Raw genomic sequence first — 21,700 nt, 5'->3', positions numbered from 1 at the left:
TCCCCTGAAGGAAACTGATAAAGTACTAAATGCATATCGCAAAAGAAAATGGCAGCTTTGGAGGATGGACTGTATGGAATCACACCCCCGCTGAACTTCCTCCTCTTCCCTAATTCTGCCTTCCCAAGCTCTACCCCCAAATCTGCAGGAATGTCCCACTATAGCAAGAGCTGATAACCCTAGGCTAGGCAGAGAGACTCACTAACCCAAGGCCATCCAATAAGCTTCATGGCTGAGTAGGGGTTTGAACCAAGCTCAAATTCAGCATACTTATTAAGCATTTTGTCACTCAAGGTGCTCAGAGATTTTAAAGTTTTCACATGATTTGAACTGAAGGAGACAACAATATGATGTTAAGGTTTAATTATTTCCAGTTGAGCATCCAGTGCTTCTGCTGGCATGATTCATTTTTAGCATAATCTAGTTGTGGTTCCAGTTCATCACTTAGACACTTCTGGTGTACTGTACTTACAGTTGCTAAAGTACCACTTAGTCATGTAGAATTGCCAAGGTCATTTGGAGACTCTGAACAAATAGAAGTTTCAATAGCTTTAATCACACACCTCTTAGAGGTAGATCTTGGCCTGAGATGCTGTCCTGTGGACACTAATATAAGGGTAAACATTGTAGAATACAATGCATCTTACTCATGAGTAGCAAGGCACTAATATAGTATCTTTTGGGAAGGGTTGTATATGTGTGTGTGTGTCTGCAACTGGAAGCTACCTCTGGGGGCCTGGAGGACATTCAGAGAGGTGGCTGAATAGAGCCGGCCCATGTCCTTCCGACTGGGTATTTCAAGGAAGTCTCCCCCATCCAACAGTCAACTCTGCTTAGCTTCTGAGATCTGACAAGATTGGGCTTGCCTGGGCTCAAAGCACTTCCTACCAATACTCCCTCTAAACTGTGGAGTCTTGTGAACAAAAATTTTGCTTTGTGAGCTACTGGCATTAATGTTGTGAGCTATTGCATAAATTAGTTTGCTCTGGAGGCATTTTTCCTGTGCTAAGACAATGTGTGAGCCAGAGGCTAAAAAATTGTGAGCTAGCTCACTCTAACTCAGCTTAGAGGGATCCAAGTAGGCAGCCATGTTGGTCTGAAGTAGTAGAACAGCTTAGAGGGAACACTGTTTCCCACACGTCCTATTAGGATTGCCAGCCACCTGGAGGAAAAAAGTCCTGTCCAATAGAAACTTAATGAGATGTTGTGTTGGATTTCTCATAGCATGGCTGCTTTCCCTAGCTACTAAACTACACCAGTGTTCTGTAAGCATGTATGCACTCAGGTTTCTGGTCCTACTGAAAAAGCACATGAGACAAAACTAGTTTAAATCCAGTGACTTTTGTTTAATTTGCCTTCTGATCTGATTTAATCTGTTTTTTTCAGTAAATTTGCATTGTCTAAGTAAGTGTGCTTAGAATGACAGGATCAATCCCACCTTAGGTAGCAGAAGTACAGCTGAGGCTAGGATGTGACCTCATGCCCCGCTGCTGGTGAAAATTTGGGACGAGATGCCTCCACACTGATGATACACAATGCAACCATGTGGTAGGATATATAATGGATTAAACTTTATTTTCTAGCCAACACCTGATGACTATAAAACCCAGCACAAACATCTGGCACATTTTTCTCCAGATCCTCTTCCAAGAAACCCAGACTGATGTATATGATTCTCCCTTCTCCACTTTATCTTCACCTCAACCCTGCAAGATAGCTTGGACTGAGAATGTAGGACTGGTCCAGTGTCACCTAGTAAAGTATGGGTTTCAAACCTGGATCTAAATCTAACACTCTAACACACTGGCTCTAAAACAGCAATTGCAATATCGTTAAAATGTATTCAGGAAGCAAGCTCTTGGTGATGTCTTGGTTGAGGCTGCTTGCTGCTCTTCTCCCCCTGACTGGTCTCAGTAGTGGCCAGAGGCAGCTAGCTGGAGGAGTTCTCTGCTGGACCAGCTTCCAGATGGTTTGCTTCTATTCTATTCCAAGCAGCGCTGAGTGTGCAGTTGCATTTTCTGTTACGTTTTTTGGGATGCTAATACTGGACTGTACCGTGGGTTTGTTTGTCCTCCTCCTAACAGTTGGCGGTTGTGATAACAGATATACGGTTCGAGGAGCATAACTGAGTTTAAAAATAGAACAGACTTATTTGCCTCCTCTTGCTGTGCACAGGCAGATCTCCACACTTTTCCAGTAAACAGAGGACTCCCACAGATCTCTTTATGAGAGTTTGGATTCCATGTTAAAGCTGGAAGAGGAATGGTGAAGTCTGGTTGGAGGGTTGTGTCTCTTTCTTTCTCTGACTCACGACATCTTAGAAACTTAAGCGGGCAGCAATATTAAAACCAAAATTCCAGTTAAATAGTATGCTGACATCAAATACCAGATCTAAACCCATCATGTGTCTCCTTTGCCCCAGCAGTTCAGAGACAACTCAAATAAAAATAAATCTTGTGGCATTTTCAGAACAGCAGACTTCCAGGCATGGGCTTTGGCATCTCTTCAAGGGAAGGAAGGCCTTCACAATGTATGTCTGTTATTGAAATAATAATAATAACAATAAGCCTTTAAATTTTGCCTCTCAAATATTCAAAGCACTTCACATATATTATTTGGCCTTTGTAGTATAGACAGTATGGTCACACTCACACTCACATTGGCTGTTCTTAAAGACTGCAATGGAATAGCACATTTTGTCTGCTTGAATGGGAGAGGAACTCCCCTCTCCTTCCCATCTTTTTCTTCAATGACTGTCATAGTCAAGGGTATAATACGAGTCCAAAGGAGGAGGGGTTGGGCACCTTGGCCACCAGCACCCTTCTTTTGAATCTTAGAAACCTCTGCACTAGTTCCCATTCAAAGGAGTTTAGGGAGTGCCATCCCCAGAGCTTTCGCTCTCTCCTAGTCAGCCCAAAGGCTCTGACCCACCAGTCACGGTCTCATCCATTAGATGCATGCTGAGAAGCTGGGACTCTTTCTAGGTCTTGAATAAGCCTGTGACCCTCCAGGTGGGGGATGGAGATCCCTTGGAATTACAGCTGATCTCCAGACAACAGAGCTCAGTTCCTCTGTGGAAAATGGCTGCTGTGGAGGGTGGACTCTATGGCATTATTCCTTTCTGAGGCCTCTCACCTCCCCAAACCCACCCTCCACTGTCTCCACTCTCAAATTTCCAGTTTTTTTCCAAGCAGAAGTTGGCAGTCTTGAGTTGTTAAAAATCTGACAAAAACCACGATTCTTCATTTCGAGGCGAACAACTCATTAAAATAGTGAGAATTAAAATTTTCAGTCTGCATGTCCGACAGGCCTCATGTATTCAGAAGAAAAATAAAACATACAAAGTTGTACATGCCTCCAGTGATCACATTCTGGCTGTCTGGTATTCGGTAAGTGCAGGGAATTTGGCGCTGAGATCACATTTCTAAAATTGCAAATGGTTTGGCTTTGCTAAGATGACGCTGGTTATGCAAGCCCTCCAGAGACAAAGAAATGAAGGGAAATACATGCAGTGAAAGAGAACAGAATAGCCAGACAGTATGTGAGCCAGAGGTCAGAGGAAGGCATCAAATATGAAGCTGAGCAGTTTTCTTTACTGCCAGTTATAGAACATAATGCAAATTTGGGGGCAGTACCCATTCACACATATGACTTCCTGCACAGTCCAACTATCCTTTTGTTGTTGTAATGGACTGTCAGTATACGATGCATGGGAAACTATGCATCATGCAGTGCTTCCTCATAGCATATAGCATCTTTCCAAGATTCATGCCCATTGCATATGGAACCTGCTGCTGAGGGCCTATATGAAATAGCCCTTAGTCATATTTTCATTTGCAGCAGAATCCTCACACCTAAAAAACCCCCAAAAAACCTCTGGGATCAGATCCAGACACTTGGCTTGCTATAGCCTCATCAGTGCTCAAAGGAAATGGTACTCCAGTTCCTTCAGAGGATTAATGGACATAAATCTGACATAAAAACCACAACACTAAAAACCAACGGGAACATTTTAATATTCCAGTTAATTCCCTTACCAACCGAAGTGTCAGTGGCAGTCCTCAAATAGAGAAGCTACAATGTGAGACTGCTGAGCTGGAGTTCATTAATGACTTCAGCATGATCGATACCCCCGGGGCTCAATAGGGACACAGGATTCTTATCTTACTACAAATGGTAACTTTTTGTCTCTGAGCATTTCCCTGTACTCTAATCTAGCTAATTATCCTGCACATTGTACCTTTGCATCCTGAGTTCCTTCGCACCTTCTGACTGGTATAGAAGGACTCAGAAATCTCTATTCCAACTCATATCTCATGAAGGAAGCTTTGACTCTTGAAAACTTATACCTCCAAAATATTTTTGTTTTGTTTTGTCCCTAAGGTGCTGCTGGACTTTTTTTTATTTCTGAATTTTTATGTATATATGTGAACGAATGGGTGGGTGTGCACCTGGAAGTCATGGTGATCTCTGGTGACTGACCCCTACTGGGGACCAGGAGAATATTCAGAGAGGTGGCTGACTAAAGCCTGCTTCTGCCTCCCGATTGCTGGTATTCCAAGGAGGTCTCTCATTTAAGTACTTGCCAAAGTCAGCCCTGTTTTGCTTCTGAGGTCTGATGAGATCAGGTTTGCCTGGGCTATCCAGGTCAGGGCAAGTGCTACTGGACTTGAATCTAGCTGTTCTTTTACTCTGTGGCTATAATAAGTTCAATGGGTCAGCCTGCAGAAATCAGTTTCCCCTGGGAAAAATTGCAGCTTCAGAGAGAAGATTCTGTGGAATCACATGCCTGTGGAGCTCCCATCCCAGTGCTGATGGTCAAGGCATCCAAACAACTTTCAAGGCAGCATTTCCTTCCTGTGGTGGGGAAGCTGGATGCCCTGTGGAGCAGAATGCTGTCTTTTCTAGGAGGATCCTTCCTTCCTTCCTTTCTTTCTTTCTTTCTTTCTTTCTTTCTTTCTTTCTTTCTTTCTTTCTTTCTTTCTTTCTTTCTTTCTTTCTTTCTTTCTTTCTTTCTTTCTTTCTTTCTTTCTTTCTTCATATTAGTTAGGTCTGACAGAAGATTGCAGATGCTGGGCTTATAATTTATGCCTGAAGTCCAGACATATGGCATATGTGTGTATGGGTGGGGGGAGGCCACTTCCTCAGATGAAATTGTAGCTGAGATACAGCAAGCAATTTACCCATCAAATTTTATCCCCAAATTTTATTCCCACTGTGTTGTGATTTATGCATCAAGTCTGTTTCTGTGTTTATATTTTTAGGCATTGCCTTTAAAGAATATCTGTATTCTTTTTCAGCAGTTACAGCCCAGGAAGTTAGATCTTGAAATGCATTATTACAGGCAGCTGGTGGCCAGTCTTCATGCAAAATGGGTGTTGGTATCTCTCAGAGTCAGTGCCATGAATTGAGTGGCAGTGTTTTCACTTGCTTTTGATCTTTCTCTGAACTGGGAACCACTTAAGAAAGGCTTCTCAGGTTTGACAGGAAAAGAATAAGGAGTTCTAATTTCTTATTGCAATCCCACCCTCTTTATTCCTCTCCACACACCAAGCCATTAAGTGAAGCCCTTGCATATGAGACAACTGACGGAAAGGGCCAGGCTTCAGTCGGTTTTTCAAAATCTGTTTCCCATCCAAACAAAATAATGTTCTCTTGGCACTAAGGAAATATTAATGGATATATTCATAAGCACACACCACAGATCTAGAAAGCTGCCTTTGGATGAAAATGGAGAAAGGCAATACAATGCATAATCGCCTTCCCCCTTCCAAGCCCCACCCCAGCTCTGAAATCACCCATGATCTTGGGGGGGGGGGAGGTCATGAGACATGAGTAGATATTGTCCTTCTTTCAATATTGAGTCTCAGTGCAGCATTTTACTTTTTGCTAAGGAATGAATGAGAGACATTTGCTTGTCAAGGGGATAAAGGCATACTCTCAAGGACATCCTCAGAAAGGACAGGTCTGCCTTTTAAGTTGCTGGAAAAGTTAAGTTGCCATAACAGTGCTGGTCCCAAGGGGTGTTGGCGTTCTAAGTGAATAGGTCCCCCTATTCAATACAAAGCAAAATAAGAGATAAAGTATCAAATGGAGAAAATAAATTCACTTCCATCTGATTAGGCATCTCTTAAAGTCTGGTGCCCTGGGAGATTGCGTAGTTCACCTCTGTGGTCAGGCCAGCCCTGGCTAGCAGTGCTTGAACCCAGGCTATGGTGATGTTGACAACTGGTATATAATTGCTGCTGCAGGCTGGCTCTGAGCCCAGTGAGCCCCATGGCACTGCAGTGGCTCTTGAGTTCAGCTTTCTCTAGGGTCATTTTAACATCCCAGTCCTTGTAATGGGAGCCGAATCCAATGCCTAGCATGAAAAGCAGCTTTTTGTCCCCTCTGAACAGTATCTTGTGTTACAGCCCACTGAGAATCAGTGTAGCCTGGCTAGCATGTCAAACTAGGGCTAGAAAGAACCCAGTTCAAATCCCCACCCTTCCATGAAGCTCCTAGGTGACATCAGGACAGTGACCATTTTAGTCCAACCTGCCTCCTAGGGTTTTTGTGAGAATAAAAAGAAGGGGTGGAGAAAACCATGAATGTTCTCTCTCCTGAGTAGGATCAAAGTCAAAGAGAGTGGTCTGGGGAGCAACTGAAAATCAAGCTCACTTTTTCTAAGAACGTAAGAGAAGCCATGTTGTATCAGGCCAATGGCCCATCCAGTCCAACATTCTGTGTCACACAGTGGCCAAAAAAACCAGGTGCCATCAGGAGGTCCATCAGTGGGGCCAGGAGACTCGAAGCCCCCCCCCCCCCCAAGCACCAAGAATACAGAGCATCACTGATGGACTTCTGCTTCATATGTTTATCCAATCCCCTCTTAAAGCTGTCTATGCTTGTAGCAACCAGCACCTCCTGTGGCAATGAATTCCATGTGTTAATCCCCCTTTGGGTGAAGAAGTACTTCTGTATCCTATTCTCATGGTAGACCTATTGCACTGTGAAGAAGTAATAGACATGTTCATTAATCCTGTCCCCAGTGCATGCACACTTGTGTGCAAAGCATCTTATATACATAGTCCCTAACAGTGTTATCTGTGCACAATGAAACAGAGTATAGTTTGCATGTTTGAAGTCTACACACACAGGCCCTTATGTGTATCTGATGCCCAGTGTACAGATGTTGTGGTGGACAAGTGTGAATTAATGAACAAATGAATTGTTTCCTACATTCATAGATCAGCACAAAAATACATACAGTACAATGGACAAGTATGATCCTGCTGTCCTCCCAATACATTTCATTGAACGTGCATGTCTGGCATTTTATAGCTTTGACTTGTAAACTTGATTGCTTTGAATGTGTAGCTGCAACATGTTGATTGTTTTGTGCACCCAACAGCTGACACCTGTCAAAAGGTTCAAGGGCAGCCCCACATAAAGTTTATTGCAGCGGTGCAGTCTCAGTTACAGAAGGTTAAAAAGTGACCATCTCCACATTTCTTTCCTTTACTTTGAATCTATTGCAATTCAACTTCTTTGGATGAATTCTAGCTCTCTCTGCCTGTGTGTGGGGTTTTTTTTGTGTGTGAGAGAGAGTGAGAGAGAGCGCATGACTGAGAGAAAATCCTCTTTTCTCCATAATTTCAAAATCTCTCTTCATGGTGCTCAGTTCTACACAGCTTTCAAGTCTGCTTTTGCCTTTTGTTTTTCTCTGATCGATGGGGGTTTTTAATGTTGGAAATGCACGTAGCAGAAACTGGCTGTAAACTACTGCTGAGTAATTTAGGTAATCTTTCTGGATGGTTTCGCTTAGCTACAGAATGTCCTGTTTCAAAGCCCGGCCCTCCAGAGTAAGCGTACACAGAGTCTCTCACAAAGGGACTGTACCATTGTCTAGTTTTGACTCAGCACAAATGCTGCAGGAGCTACTGTAATTAAGCATATAAATAAGCCTGAGTCCCTGAGACTTGTTTCCTTGTAATTGCTACCTAAAGAACCATAAATTATAGTTTGCTCCCCAGATTAGTAGTTTCTAATATATGTAAGCATAATGTGATGTAATTCTGTCCAAGAAGTTATGGTGGGTTGATAAATCAACATATGGCACACATTAAAGTTTTGGAACCCATCACATAATTTTTTTGTTTGTATTTCTATTTTTTTATTAACATACTTGCATATGTTTCTATATGGGATGAAACTGCCTTTATTTATTGTTAAAACTCATGCGTATTTTCAGAACAGCAGCCCCATGATAGTCTGAGAATACGATTTATTTTGGTAACGTTTCTTAAATTAACTATGTCCAGCAATTACCATTTTTGTACAGTTGATTCATTGCCTGCTTTTTAATCACTTAATGAAGTTATTCATTTAAATTGTAATATATTTACAGGTCATGGCATGTTGCTGTATATGCTTTGGGGATAATAAAGGAGTTTGATACAATTTATAATTTAATGTTTTCAAAATATTTCTTTTATAAATGTCTTTGCAGACTTGAATGGCTGCTTTTTCAAAAAAAATGTTAAGTGTAATATGGAGATCTGGAATCTTGGCATTTCTTTTCTTCAGAAATTATCTTGGTGATAGATAGTATGTTAGGAACATCTTGGGAGATTTGACAATGTCTGTTCAGGATTTAGGATTCCCTAAGTAAGACCATTGGTGTCTTTGCTATTAGAACCTTTTAAAATCTTTTTTTTAAAATATATCACAATTGCAAAATAGCTTGTGATTCATCCTGGTTGGATAAAGTAGTGCCTGGGTTATTGTGGTGCCATAGACGCAAGATGTAGCTAAGGTAAACTGGAGGGTGCATGTGGAAGGCTGCTAACACAGATTAATTACCCTTTAATCACCCTGTCATACTCACAATCAAAGGACTGTTTTTCTCACCCTTTCTGGACATGTGTATGGGTGAAATGGTAAATTTGTATCCATGTTAATGTTTGTGAATACACAGCTGGGAGGTTGTCTCTATTCAAATTAATTAACTAGAAATACTAGCCTTGATCTTCTGCCAATATATCCTTAGAATATTTTTTGCCTTTCATTCTTTGATGAGGAAGGATTTGGTTTGTATGTGCCTTCCCCCTAACTCTAGAGTGCCAGTAAGCTCTTACTGTTTGAATGTATGTGGTAGTTCTTATAGTATAAGGACAGTCTTCTTCTTCGGTATTTCTGTATTTTTATATGTGCATGTGAGTGTGTGTGCACCTGGAAGTCATGGTGACCTCTGGTGTCTGATCCCTACTGGGGGTCTGGAGGATATTCAGAGAGGTGGCTGAATAAGCCTGCTCCTGCCTCCCTACTGCTGGTATTCTAAGGAGGTCTCCCATCCAAGTACTTGCCAGAGTCAATCCTGTTTAGCTGCTGAGATCTGATGAGATTGGATTTGCCTGGGCTACCCGGGTTAGGAGGACTGTATTCTTGCTGCTTCCAAGGGGCTCCCCAAACCACACTAGTCTGCTTGTGCTGGGACACTGGAATCATGTAGGAGGGACTAAAGATACCTTTTCAGGAGCTGACTGGTTCTTTAACTTATAAAAAGTTTCTGGAAGGGCGGTACCCTGGAGGGCCACTGACAGCCAGGAACAAACAGTTTGAGCAAAGTGAGTGAATAGGAAGAAAGGAACATGCCAGCACACGGTAGTGTCCATCAGCGACGGATGCGGGTGAGATCTAGCTCTGTGAGTTGCTACTCAGACTTGATTTACACACCAAGGATGCCTGCAATTCTTGATTTACACACCAAGGATGCCTGCAATTCAGGACCCACATGGTTTGATTTGATTTATTCAGTTTTTAGCCCGTCCTTCTCGTGAACGGGCACAGGGAGTGGTACAACATAGTCATAATAATAAAATATACACCTAAACAAATTTAAAACTATCGGCGTTTAAAACCACAATCTAATATACAAAAATGGCAATCAAAATATCTGTTCCAATCAATCCAGTGAAGGGGAAGCACCACTATAAATACCAGTACATATTTGTGCCTGAGTGGAAAATAAAACCTTAATCCTGTCTGTGGAAGAAGCTGTCCATCAGCAAGAAGCTGGCACTGGCAGCATTTCAGGTGGTTTCAGTGCAACTGATAGAAATCGCTGTTCTGAAAGAGGGAGGTGGCATGCAGGCTTCTTCAGCTCCTCTTCCCAGACAATTTCCCATTCGCCATGCGAGGCAGTGATAAGTACAGATGCAGGAAATAATCTATAGGTTCACTCAGTCCAACTCCTGCTCCTGTGCAATATCTCAAGCTTACTTTGCCCAACGTCCTGTTCTTGCCTCTGCACATAGTTAAAGTGTCCATGTTAATGTCTGTGAAAGTGTAACAAGCAGGGGTTAGTAAAACAGGTAGGGGTGAAAACAACTGATGTCTTCCTGGTATTGCATCTTTTGTGAGGCTCAAAACAGAAAATGAGTGGTGTCATTTTCTTGCTGGTGTTCCATGATGACCTATATTAGCGTACTTTCACCTCTGAACACTGTTCCTTAAGCATACTGACCGGAATGTCCCTGGCGTAGGCCTCTGCTCTGGAGGGCTGCTGCTGGCCAGGAGCGAGTTGAGCTCAGGGGCTCCTTGCACTGAGGCCAGGTGTGTTTGGCCAGAACTCAGGTGGTGGCAACAGTGACAATTGCCCATTGGGTGTCTGCCCCCTGTTGTCATCATTGTGGTGGCTCAGGCTCTAGACAAGTGGCTCATAGGGGCCAGCTGGTTCAAGCTGCTCTGAGACCTTTTCCTTGTCTCAGTATTCACAGTTCATTTTAGGTGAGTTTCTTTTTAGGTTCATTTTAGGTGAGTAGCACAAGTCAGTCTCAGAGGTTGAGATAGTGCCTTTATTGAGTGCACTCAGTACATATTCTGCTCAGTGTGGTTTGGCCTTCTTGGGCCTGCTGAACTGGAGGGCTGGCAAGAGGGCAGCATAGAGCAGGCCAAAAGGACTGCAAGCCCCAGCGTTCTGTTCCAGCCCAAACCCATGGGCCTTTTTATTCAGGTGGGCCACAAAGCCCTGTGCCACTTGTGGCCTGTTTCGTCATCTGGGTTCAGCATGCCCCGCAAGACACTTTAATTCTTGTGTTGTTCTTATTGAGAGAGGCATGAAAGGGAGGGTGGTGCATGCAGTGGGTTCCTTCCATGGCAGGAGCTCTGCCCTTCTGTGAGTAGCTCCAGCTATGTCTGAGGTCAGGGTCAGGGACTTTGTGCCAGAGAATGCAATGCTGGAGGAGATTCCACCATGTGCTTTTAAAAGAAATGAATCCCTGGCCATTGAATAAACTACAAGCAGTGTGGGAGGTGTGTTTGTGATGGGAAAATGCTCTGATTGGCTGAAAAAGGATTTGGGAGCCTTGCTGGGTTTGAAGAACTTGGCATGGGTAACATTTATTTTTAATAGCTTAGTGTACTCAGTGCTAAAAAAAAATGTGTGCTTATGTAATTCATATTTTTTTCTAAGGAAAATGGAACCTTGTGACCAATATAAAGTATGCCAGTTGAGTATATTTGCATAATTGCTTATATTGGTTTCCACACCCTACTTCTGTGAGATGTGATGATGTACAAGCTGAGCAATGGGCCCCTGATCTATGGAAATCCTGGTAGCCCCCCTCTCCAGCTTCTAAGGTTTCCCCATTATCCACATGCTTTGGGGGCTTTTCACAGCCTTAAGGACTAGAAACCTATGCATTGCCATGCTTGAGAGATCAAAAACAATTGTCTGCTAGAACTAGGTGCATTAACCTACCTGTGGCGGATATTTGGGAAGGGCTTTAGAAAACAAGTATAGAACCTTCTATTTGGAAAACAGTTTTGTGTTATCTTCTCTTCCACATAAAAGTTGGTCTCTTGATCTCGTTTGGCCCATATTTGGTGGCTGGTGGGATAAACACAATTTAGGTTTATCTGCAAATTTCCCTGGACATTCTAAGAGTTAGCATTTAATTGTTTTGGAGTGGCTCTTGGGTTGGTTTTCTAATTACTGTATGGTTTTTCTCTCCTAACTTAGGTGTAATGGCTCTGCTGAGACCGCTTCTATTGGACGTGGTTCCAAATATTCAACAGACAGCTGCCTTGGCTCTTGGGAGACTCGCCAATTACAATGATGACCTGGCAGAAGCGGTAGTGAAGGGGGATATTCTTCCACAGCTTGTCTATTCATTGGCTGAACAGAATGTAAGGAACTATGATTTTCTTAAACATGCCTTTTATAGCTGTCAGATCTTCTGTCTTAATTAGGTATTTAACAAGACTTCAGATTCATCTATGGTTATTGCTGTGCTATATGCAGTAAGTGCATTGATCTCTCTTGATAGAAGGTCTCTCTGGATAGAAAGTATCCATAATTGTGACTTAATGAGTCTTTTAAAAAAAAGATTTTATTCTTAATTCATTAGCTGAAGAATATTACTCCTAATTTTATTTCCTGAACTGTTTAATGAAATGATGGTTTAGAAAAGACTGTGGAGTAAAATGAAATAATCTGAAATGCTCTGTTGGTAATTAGTTAGATGTTCCTGTTAAGAATATATGTAAAATGCACATAAACTACACTTCTATGATCCCATCAATCATTCTGCAAGACATGAATGTCTAGAAAATATCACTTAAATATCAAATATAATTATTTGGGGCTGCATTGTGAAATATATATATTTAAAAAGCTTTTATATATGCTCACTCAGTGGCAATATTATACAGGGAAAAATATTGAACATTCACAGTTTGTTTATTTACCCTGTATTATTTGATTTACTTTGTTTATTTCATTTATATGAACATATGAAGCTGCCTTCTACTGAATCAAATCCTTGGTCCATCAAAGTCAGTATTGTCTATGCAGACTGGCAGCGGCTCTCCAGGGTCTCAAGCTGAGGTTTTTCACACCTATTTGCCTGGACCTTTTTTACTCCACCTTTCTCTCCAGTGGAGACCAGAAGGGGCTTACATTGTTTTTCTGTCCTCCATTCTATCATCACAACAACCCTGTGAGGTAGGTTAGACTGAGACTGAGTGACTGGCCCCTCTGTGGCAGAATAGGGTGTGTGTGTTAAAATCTGGGTCTCCCAGATCCTGGTCCAGTCTGCTAACCACCACATCACTGGCTCTGATATATTATGTAACATTCATAGGAGTCATAACATAGCTTTGAGTTAGCTGGTGTACTGGATTGGGGGCATGGTGGGCTCTCTGTCAGTTTCTGGTTTAAAAGATGAACTAAAGGGAAATGAGCTGAGGGAGACAAGACCCTCCCCACACCTCCCCATTGCCAGGCTGTAACCCTTTTGCGAAACCTTTAAAATCACCCACAAAGCAAGAGATGAGGCTTCTCCCATCTCTTCCTCTTGTAGGCTGGTGGCTGACTCCCTTACCCTGGCAGTTGGACAACACACCAAAAATCCTTTGTTAAAACTCTTTTCCCCTTATAAAAGCAAGTGCCCCCCCCCCGCCCTTGTTGGACAAGAAAGATACAATCGCATCTGCCAGAGATTGTGGGAAAGAGACTTGCTTTGTTCCTTGCCGAGAGTAAACACTTCCCTGCTGATGGCAAAATAACTTTCTTTGCAATTATGGATACTTTAGAATTGAGTCTCTTGCTCCATTCTTTTATTTTCCATTTCTAGCTGAGTCAGTCTTTTGGCTGTGCTTTTGTCTTTATTTCCTTAGCATATCTGGTTCTATCTTGTACTCTCTTTTCCCTAAATACACTTTCCCCTTTCTTTAGGATTCCTCATTTTGCCCTATAATTCCAGAGGAGTAGCCATATTAGTCCATAGCAGCACAGGACTCTAGTGCTGCTTTAAAGGCTAGCAAAATATATTCCACTATAAGCTTTTGAGAGTCAGAGCTCACCATGTCTAATGCGTGAATTGTATGCATGCCCCATGCACCGGGGCAGTCTTATGCATGGAGCAGCCTGGGTAGCTGCCCTGGGACCCATGCTGCGGTATTCCGCCACCACCCTGATGCTACCTGGCCCCTGTGCACCACTGCCAAGAAGCATACTCCCCTGCTGCAGAGTCTCAGTGGTGGTAGCTTCACTCAGGCAATAGCTGGTGATCTTTTGTGCTGCCTGAGACTCAGGAAGTGGGGGAGAGGCAATCAGGTCTAGACTGGGGAGGGCGTGGGAAGGTGCCCAGCCAAGTCCTGAGCCATGTTGTGAGAAATGCACCCTTCCCAGCCAAGCGCTGCGTGGCTGGTTAGACAGGTATGGGGGAAGGAAGGAATGGCTGGCCCTTTCTCCATTCTTTTCTCCTTTGTGTGAGTGGAGGGGTGCAGGGCCAGGGAACCCCCCATTGCTGTGATTTTAGGCCCCATTCTTAAGTTCTTCTCTGAGCTACAGAAGACGTTGCATCTGAAGAGGTAAATTCTGCTCACGAACGCTTAGTAAAATTTGTTAGTCTCTAAGATGTCACTGGGCATCTGTGTCACACTGTCCTATATTAGCCAGAAATCCTCATATACCAATATTACCCACTTGCTCTCTCTCTCGGCTTGACTTCGCGAATGAAGATTTAAGAAGCGTGCAGTAGTCCACGCCTGCTGCAGGCTCGCTGGTGGCTGACAAGACCAATGCGGGACAGGCAGATCCGGCCACAGTGGCTGCAGGGAAAAGTCTGATTTGGGGTTGGTGCTGTAGCAGTGCGATTCTTCCTCAATCTCCTTTTGTCCTCAAGACCAGCTATGCGTGCGTTCTCAAAGGAAGAGACAGCCTGGTGGATGGTGTGCCTCCATGCTTTGCGATCTGAGGCTAGGTCAGACCACTGGTGATGGTTGATGCGACAGGTGCCAAGGGATTTCTTCAAGGAGTCCTTGTACCTCTTCTTTGGTGCCCCTCTATTTCGATGGCCGGTGGAAAGTTCGCCATACAGAGCAATCTTGGGAAGGCGGTGGTTTTCCATCCTAGAAATATGCCCTGCCCAGCGCAGCTGCATCTTCAACAGCAGTGCCTCGATGCTTGTAACCTCCGCCCTCTTGAGGACTTCAGTGTTGGTCACAAAGTCACTCCAGTGGATGTTGAGGATGGTACGAAGGCAGCGCTGATGAAAGCGCTCAAGGAGTTGCAGGTGATGACAGTATAAAACCCATGATTCGGAGCCGTAGATGAGGGTTGTCCTCACAACCGCTTTGTAAACATTGATCTTTGTGCCTTTTTTCAGATGCTTGTTGCTCCACACTCTTTTGTGCAGTCGGCCAAATGCACAGTTTGCCTTTGCCAGCCTGTTGTCAATCTCCTTGTCGATCTTGGCATCTGAGGAGATGATGCACCCCAGGTAGCTGAACTGCTGGACTGTCTTCAGAACTGATTCACCCACAGTGATGCAGGGAGGGTGATAATCTTCCTGGGGTGCAGGCTGGTGGAGAACTTCTGTCTTCTTCAGACTAACTTCTAGGCCGAATAGCTTGGCAGCCTCTGCAAAGCAGGACGTCATATGCTGCAGAGCTGATACCGAGTGGGAGACGAGTGCAGCATCATCAGCAAACAGTAGCTCTCGGATACGTTTTTCCATTGTCTTGGAGTGAGCCTTTATTCGCCTCAGGTTGAACAGGCTGCCATCAGTGCGATAGCGGATGTAGACACCATCGTCATCATCTAGATCTACTGCGGCTCTTTGAAGCATCATGCTAAAGAAGATCGTAAAGAGAGTTGGCGCGAGAACGCAGCCTTGCTTTACACCTGTGCCTATTGGGAAGGGCTCCGAGAGGTCGTTGCAGTGTCTGACTTGGCCTCGCTGGTCTTCATGTAGCTGGATGATCATGCTGAGGAACCTTGGGGGACATCCTAAACGTTCCAAGATTTGCCACAGGCCTTTCCTGCTAACGGTATCGAAAGCTTTGGTAAGGTCGACAAAAGTCACATATAGACCCTTGTTCTGTTCCCTGCATTTCTCTTGGAGCTGCCTGAGAACAAATACCATGTCGGTGGTGCTCCTGTTAGCTCTGAAGCTGCACTGGCTCTCTGGGAGGAGTTCTTCTGCAATGGTGGGCACCAGTCTGTTCAGGAGTATTCTGGCAAGGATTTTGCCTGCGATGGAGAGCAGGGTTATCCCCCGGTAGTTGGAGCAGTCTGACTTTTCCCCTTTGTTCTTGTGTAGAGTGATGATGATTGCATCGCTAAAGTCCTGTGGTAGTTTGCCTTGTTCCCAGCAGGTGACAAGTACTTTGTGAAGTGTGCTATGTAGTACTGTGCCCCCATGCTTCCAGGTCTCTGGTGGGATTCCATCAACTCCCGCTGCCTTGCCACTTTTCAGTTGCTTGATGGTTTTAACAGTCTCTTCTAGGGTGGGGATCTCATCCAACTCTGTTTTCACTGGTTGAAGTGGGGTGAGGTGGATTGCTGAATCTTGAACTACGCGGTTGGCACTGAAGAGAACCTGAAAATACTCCGACCACCGGTTCAGTATGGATGCCTTGTCTGTGAGGAGCACTTAGCCGTCTGCACTACGCAAGGGTCTCTGAGCCTGATATGATGGGCCATATACTGCCTTCAGGGCTTCGTAGAACCCTCTTAAATCACCAGTGTCTGCACACAGCTGGGTTCTCTCTGCAAGCTTGGTCCACCACTCGTTCTGAATGTCTCAAAGCTTGCGCTGGAGGTTGCTTTTTTCCTGGAACAGGAGGGCTGAGCAAGATGTGCTTGGTAGGCAGATCTCTTTTTCACTAGTAATTCTTGGATCTCTTGATTGTTCTCGTCAAACCAGTCCTTGTTCTTCCTTGTGGAGAACCCGAGGACTTCTTCAAAGATCGACAGGATGGTAGTTTTTAGGTGTTCCCAGAGTGCTTCTGGAGAAGGGTCTGTGGGGCAACTGGGGTCCTCAATTCTTGACTGGAGTTTTGCCTGGAAGGCAGCTTTAACTTCGGCTGACTGAAGGCTGCCAACCTGAAGCTTCCTCCGAGGGATACCTCCTCTCCTGGGTGTGGGTTTAAAGTGAAGATGGAGATTGCAGCGTACAAGACGATGATCCGTATGACATTCCGCACTGGGCATTACTCGGGTGTGTAAGACATCTCGAAGGTCCCTCTGGCACACCAGAATGTAGTCGATAAGGTGCCAGTGCTTGGACCGTGGGTGCATCCAGGTTGTCTTCAGGCTGTTCTTCTGCTGAAAGATAGTGTTGGTAATGGTGAGCTGGTGCTTCGTGCAGAATTCTAGCAGGAGGCGCCCGTTATCATTGCAGTTGCCAATGCCGTGTTTGCCAAGTACTCCTTTCCAGGCTTCCGAGTCTTTACCTACTCTGGCATTGAAGTCGCCAAGGATGATCACCTTGTCCTCTGTAGGGGTCTTCCGTACGAGGTTGCGTAGATCAGCATAGAACTTGTTCTTTTCTGCAGGATCTGCTTGAAGGGTTGGGGCATACACACTGAAGAGTGTTGCATGCTGCTTGTTTTGAAGTGGGAGGCGCATGGACATGATGCGATCTGAGTGACCTGTTGGCAGGTTTTCGAGTTTGGAGGCAATGGAGTTCCTGACCATGAAGCCAACGCCAGAAAGGCGGTTCTCAGCCTTTGACTTACCCGACCAGTAGAGGGTATAGCCAGCACCGTGTTCTTGAAGATTATCTTCCTCAGGGAAACGGACCTCACTGAGAGCTGCTATGTCAATATTCAACCTGAGAAGTTCGTGGGCAACTAGAGCAGAGCGTCGTTCAGGGCGACCACTGTCTACTGTGTCAAGCATGGTTCTGATGTTCCAACACGCAAGCTTTAGTCTTTGCACACTTTGTGAGGCAGGTGCATGCCTTTTCTTTGTTGTTATTTTTTGACCGCAAGTAAGGATGCCCGTTGACCACGGCTAGCCAGCTGGGGTGGGGGAGACGAGCTTTGTTTAGGCCACCTTTTCTAGGCCCCTCTCCGTGCGGAGCAAGCAGTGCTGTCTCTAGATAAGGCTGCTTGGTCGTTCAGGGTGCTGCCGAAAAATGCTTTCGTCTCCGGGTCAGCATCAGGCGACCAATACCCTGAACCGCCTACATGCAGGATCGGGACTGCGGCTTCCAGTGGCATCTTCCACCTGCCGTTTCGCCCCTTGCTCATCGCTGCAGGACTTGGTGTGTTGTGGGTTGTGGATGTGGATATGCCCTTCAGGCCTGCGCAGAGGAATTTTTAGGTGAAGCACAGTGTGCGTGGTACTGGCTCCACCCTTTCACCTTGGGGTCATCTGCCATGGCCCAGTAAGCCGGGACGCCGGCAGCGAGTCTTCCAGGTGGTAGGTGTTACATTAACGAACTCTATCTGCCCGGGTTTGATGTTAGAGTTTTCCTTCTCTTGGCTGGCGAGGTTGGTGAGCCCAGCCTGCCCATCCGGTTATACCGCCGGACATTTGGTCGCACCATGACGTGGCAAACTCTGTGAGAAATGGAGGGGGGGGACCAACGGGAAGGTGTTGCCACGGATGCAGTAATGCAGGAGAGGCCATTGCAGTGACCATCTGCCAGACATAGCCGGACAGTGACCTCGCGGCGTTCACTACACCGGGAAAGGAGAGGCTATGTATTGCGCATACACTTTCCCTGGGGGGGCAGGATACCCAAGAGGGAGCCCACCCCTCCCCCCCACTTGCTACTTGGATGAATAATAATGAAGGCAGAAACCAAGGTTGAGAAGACTGCTAAATTAATAAAAAGAATAGACTGTATAGACTTCACTTCTGACCTCACCTGCTCCTATTTGGAGCAGATCTTTCTATGTGCCTGCCACATAAAATGCAGGATAGTGCCAGCAGCTCTTCTGGAGTTATCACCACAATTAAACTAGGTTAACTTACTTTCTGTTAAATGTTAAGTCACCCCAGAGCTGGCTCTGCACATGTAAATCACGTTGACACAATTGTATCAGCCTCTGTGTCTGCGACTATTTGTAGTGTGCATTATTTCAGAAATCACTCATTTTGAATAACAATAAGTGATACAGTCCTTTGGGAATTTGGCTGCACAGGCACCAGTGAAATGAATGGGAACTGCATAGAGGACCCTCCCAACAGATTTCAACCAATGATATTAAAAATCCTTCAGAATATGGCCCCCTGCTTCAAGCCTAATTATCTGAAAGTAATAATGTTGCATGCTCCAATGCACAGTCAACTACTTGCTAGTAATAGTGCCAGTGATCTTAAATTGTTGTTCTTTGAGTAGGCAATTTAAAAAAACACACATGATTATATACTCAGTCTTTATAACGTTATTGATGTTCTGCCATTGATGACTTCTTGCAGTTTTTCGGTTTCAAAACCAAAGCCTCTTTCCAACCTATTTTGAGGTCTGCTTCTCCATCTTTGAATCCTTGCTTACATTATGAATAACTGCTACATCAGTTTCTGGATTAGTGCACAGCCAGCTCTCATACCGACCATTTAACATTGTCCTGCTGAGACATAATTGTTTCAGATACCCCAAATCACACCTTGTGTGATTAGTTTTTAAATCTAGAATATCTACTATACCCTGGTTTCACCATTGCTGGGGTGGGTTCTATCTTCACAACTGCCACGCCTCATCTGCATGCATGCACTGTGATGGCAGAAGAAATCCACATGGCATCACTATGGTTTTCAGTGCTGCAGAATAATTAAAGAGTGTCAAAGGGAACCCATCTGTGACTGACAATTTTAAGCATTCCCCAGTGGTGTGATCCTCTTGAGTGATGATACTAGAAGTGCATCTCTCTCCTTCACCTAGTGACACAGACTTCCATGTGGATTTTCGCCTTCCACCAAAAAATAAAATATGGGGGAAGGCTCACATCACTGTTTTCAGATGCATGGTAGAGGAGAAGGACCTGTGAACTCCTGCGCTACACAGAGGACCAAGCTGCTGGTTTAACATAGTAACAGGGCTCTCACTATGGAGTTTGTTTGATTGCTGTCTGTTTGCATGTGTGTGTAATGTAAATACCCCACAGAGACATAGGAAAAACAGAGAAAGAATAAGTAGGAATTCCATAAGTAGGTTTGTCTGTAGTTTCAGCATGTTTTGCATGTTGAGAAAAGTGTGCTGAAAAAACTTGACTGAGGTAACCTTCACAAGAATCCAAGGTGGCTGTGAAAATTCTCTAATAATAGTTGAGTGACATGTAATTGGGAGTAATTGGTGCCAGGAACATTAGCTGGGATGTTATCAAACTGGTTTAACAAACCAAAACAAACAAAACCTAACTGTAATATGACTGAAAAATTCAAGATGGCTGCCCAAATAAATGCTGGTTTTGCCTTGCTTTGTACCTAGTTAAAATGCTTTGGTTGGTAGCAGCTTTTCTTTATGTACATTAGATTGTTCATGCAGGAGAAATATACATCTAGAAGACACATTCTCTTTAAAATGACAGTTATTTTAAAATATCTGAACATCAATACAACTGTCTTGTAACAAATATATAAATAATATGCTTATATAAGAGGGGGACTCATGAGAAGTCGGAGAGAAATTTCAGCCCCTCAGACCCTGCTTCTTCCCCCAGGGAAGAGGTTATGGGTCCAGCTAGACAATTGGGGTGGGGGGTGGGCTTTCAATTGAAACATGCAGCAGGGACTTCCAGCTCCAACCCTTCCTCAGTTAACTGGCCAGTGGTAGCTTAGGCCCAGAAGACTTTTAAGGGCCAAGGTGCTCCCCCTGCTGGCCAGCTGATTGTAGATGCACTTTTAGCTCCAAGTCCTCTGCTACCACCAGCTGGCTGAATAGGGGAGGGGCTTGGAGAGGAAAGGGTGCTGGACATACTTTCAGTTCCACACAGTCGGGGGAGGGAGGCTCGGAGCAGAAAACACATCATATGGATGTTCTCTTCCAAGCCTCTCCTGCTGGTCCCCACTTTCTCTCTAGACTGCTGCCTCCTGTGTCCCCCATCACCACCTTTACTGCCCCACTGTTGTCTTGCTCCCTACCCCAATTTTCCTGCAATTGCTGGGTCCTCTTCCTTCCCCAAAATTTTCTGTCATCACTTTCTCTCCTCCCCCCAGCCAATTCTTCTGTTTTTAAAAATGCCTCATTGTAATGGTTACTATGATCACATGAGATCTCAAAGCATTTTAAAAAGTTGCAAATATCCCTTTCTAGTTTGGGTTTTTAAAAGAGGGAAAAAACCTTTTGGGTGTTTTTCTGCAGACATGGGTTTAGAGGGAAACCCCCTCCTATTGGTACATAGGCCAACCTATGGATTTTTTAATCTGTATTCTGGGGGCATTTTTATAATTTTATATGAAGATATGAGAACTTTGGCTTCTGATATGAAATTTAATGCATAAGCACACTGAGTGAAAATAAACCATATCATGGTACATGGGAGAGCCTGCATGGCGTAATGGTTAAATTGTTGGGTAAGGATCTGGGACATCCAGCTCAAATCCCCACTCTGCCATGGAAGCTTGCTGGGTGATATAAAGCCAGCCACCCACTCTCAGCGAGACATACCTTACAGGACTGTTGTGAGGATAAAAGTGAGAAAAAGAGAATGATATAAACTGTTTTAATTCCCAATTGGGGAGAAAGGAAGGATATCAAGAAGTAAATAAATAAATAAACATTCCCTACTGATCAGTCCGAGCGTAATTCTCAGTCATAATCAGACTGCATATCAGAAGCAGTGATCACAGGAAATTCTTAATCAGGATTCAGATTAGTGCATCATACTGTAGAACTCCCATGTGCAAGGGTGGCATCAAAGGTTTCTTGAGTGGCTTGGCAGGCATATTTACAATCAACAAATTTCCATCCATAAT

General features: G+C 44.3%; 1 protein-coding gene across 3 annotated transcripts in view; it reads left to right on the top strand.

Moving 5' to 3' along the window:
- Positions 1-21,700, top strand: part of SPAG6 (sperm associated antigen 6) — a 68,863-nt gene that overhangs the window by 7,604 nt on the left and 39,559 nt on the right. For all 3 annotated transcript variants that reach the window (XM_060248379.1, XM_060248380.1, XM_060248381.1), the window contains exon 3: positions 12,005-12,171. In XM_060248379.1, the coding sequence (XP_060104362.1) occupies positions 12,005-12,171 (167 nt within the window). The remainder of the gene's footprint in view (positions 1-12,004; positions 12,172-21,700) is intronic.

This window comes from Heteronotia binoei, chromosome 10 (genome assembly GCF_032191835.1).
Source record: "Heteronotia binoei isolate CCM8104 ecotype False Entrance Well chromosome 10, APGP_CSIRO_Hbin_v1, whole genome shotgun sequence".
Taxonomy (NCBI): Eukaryota; Metazoa; Chordata; class Lepidosauria; order Squamata; family Gekkonidae; genus Heteronotia; species Heteronotia binoei.
This window is presented reverse-complemented; position numbering and strand designations above follow the sequence as displayed.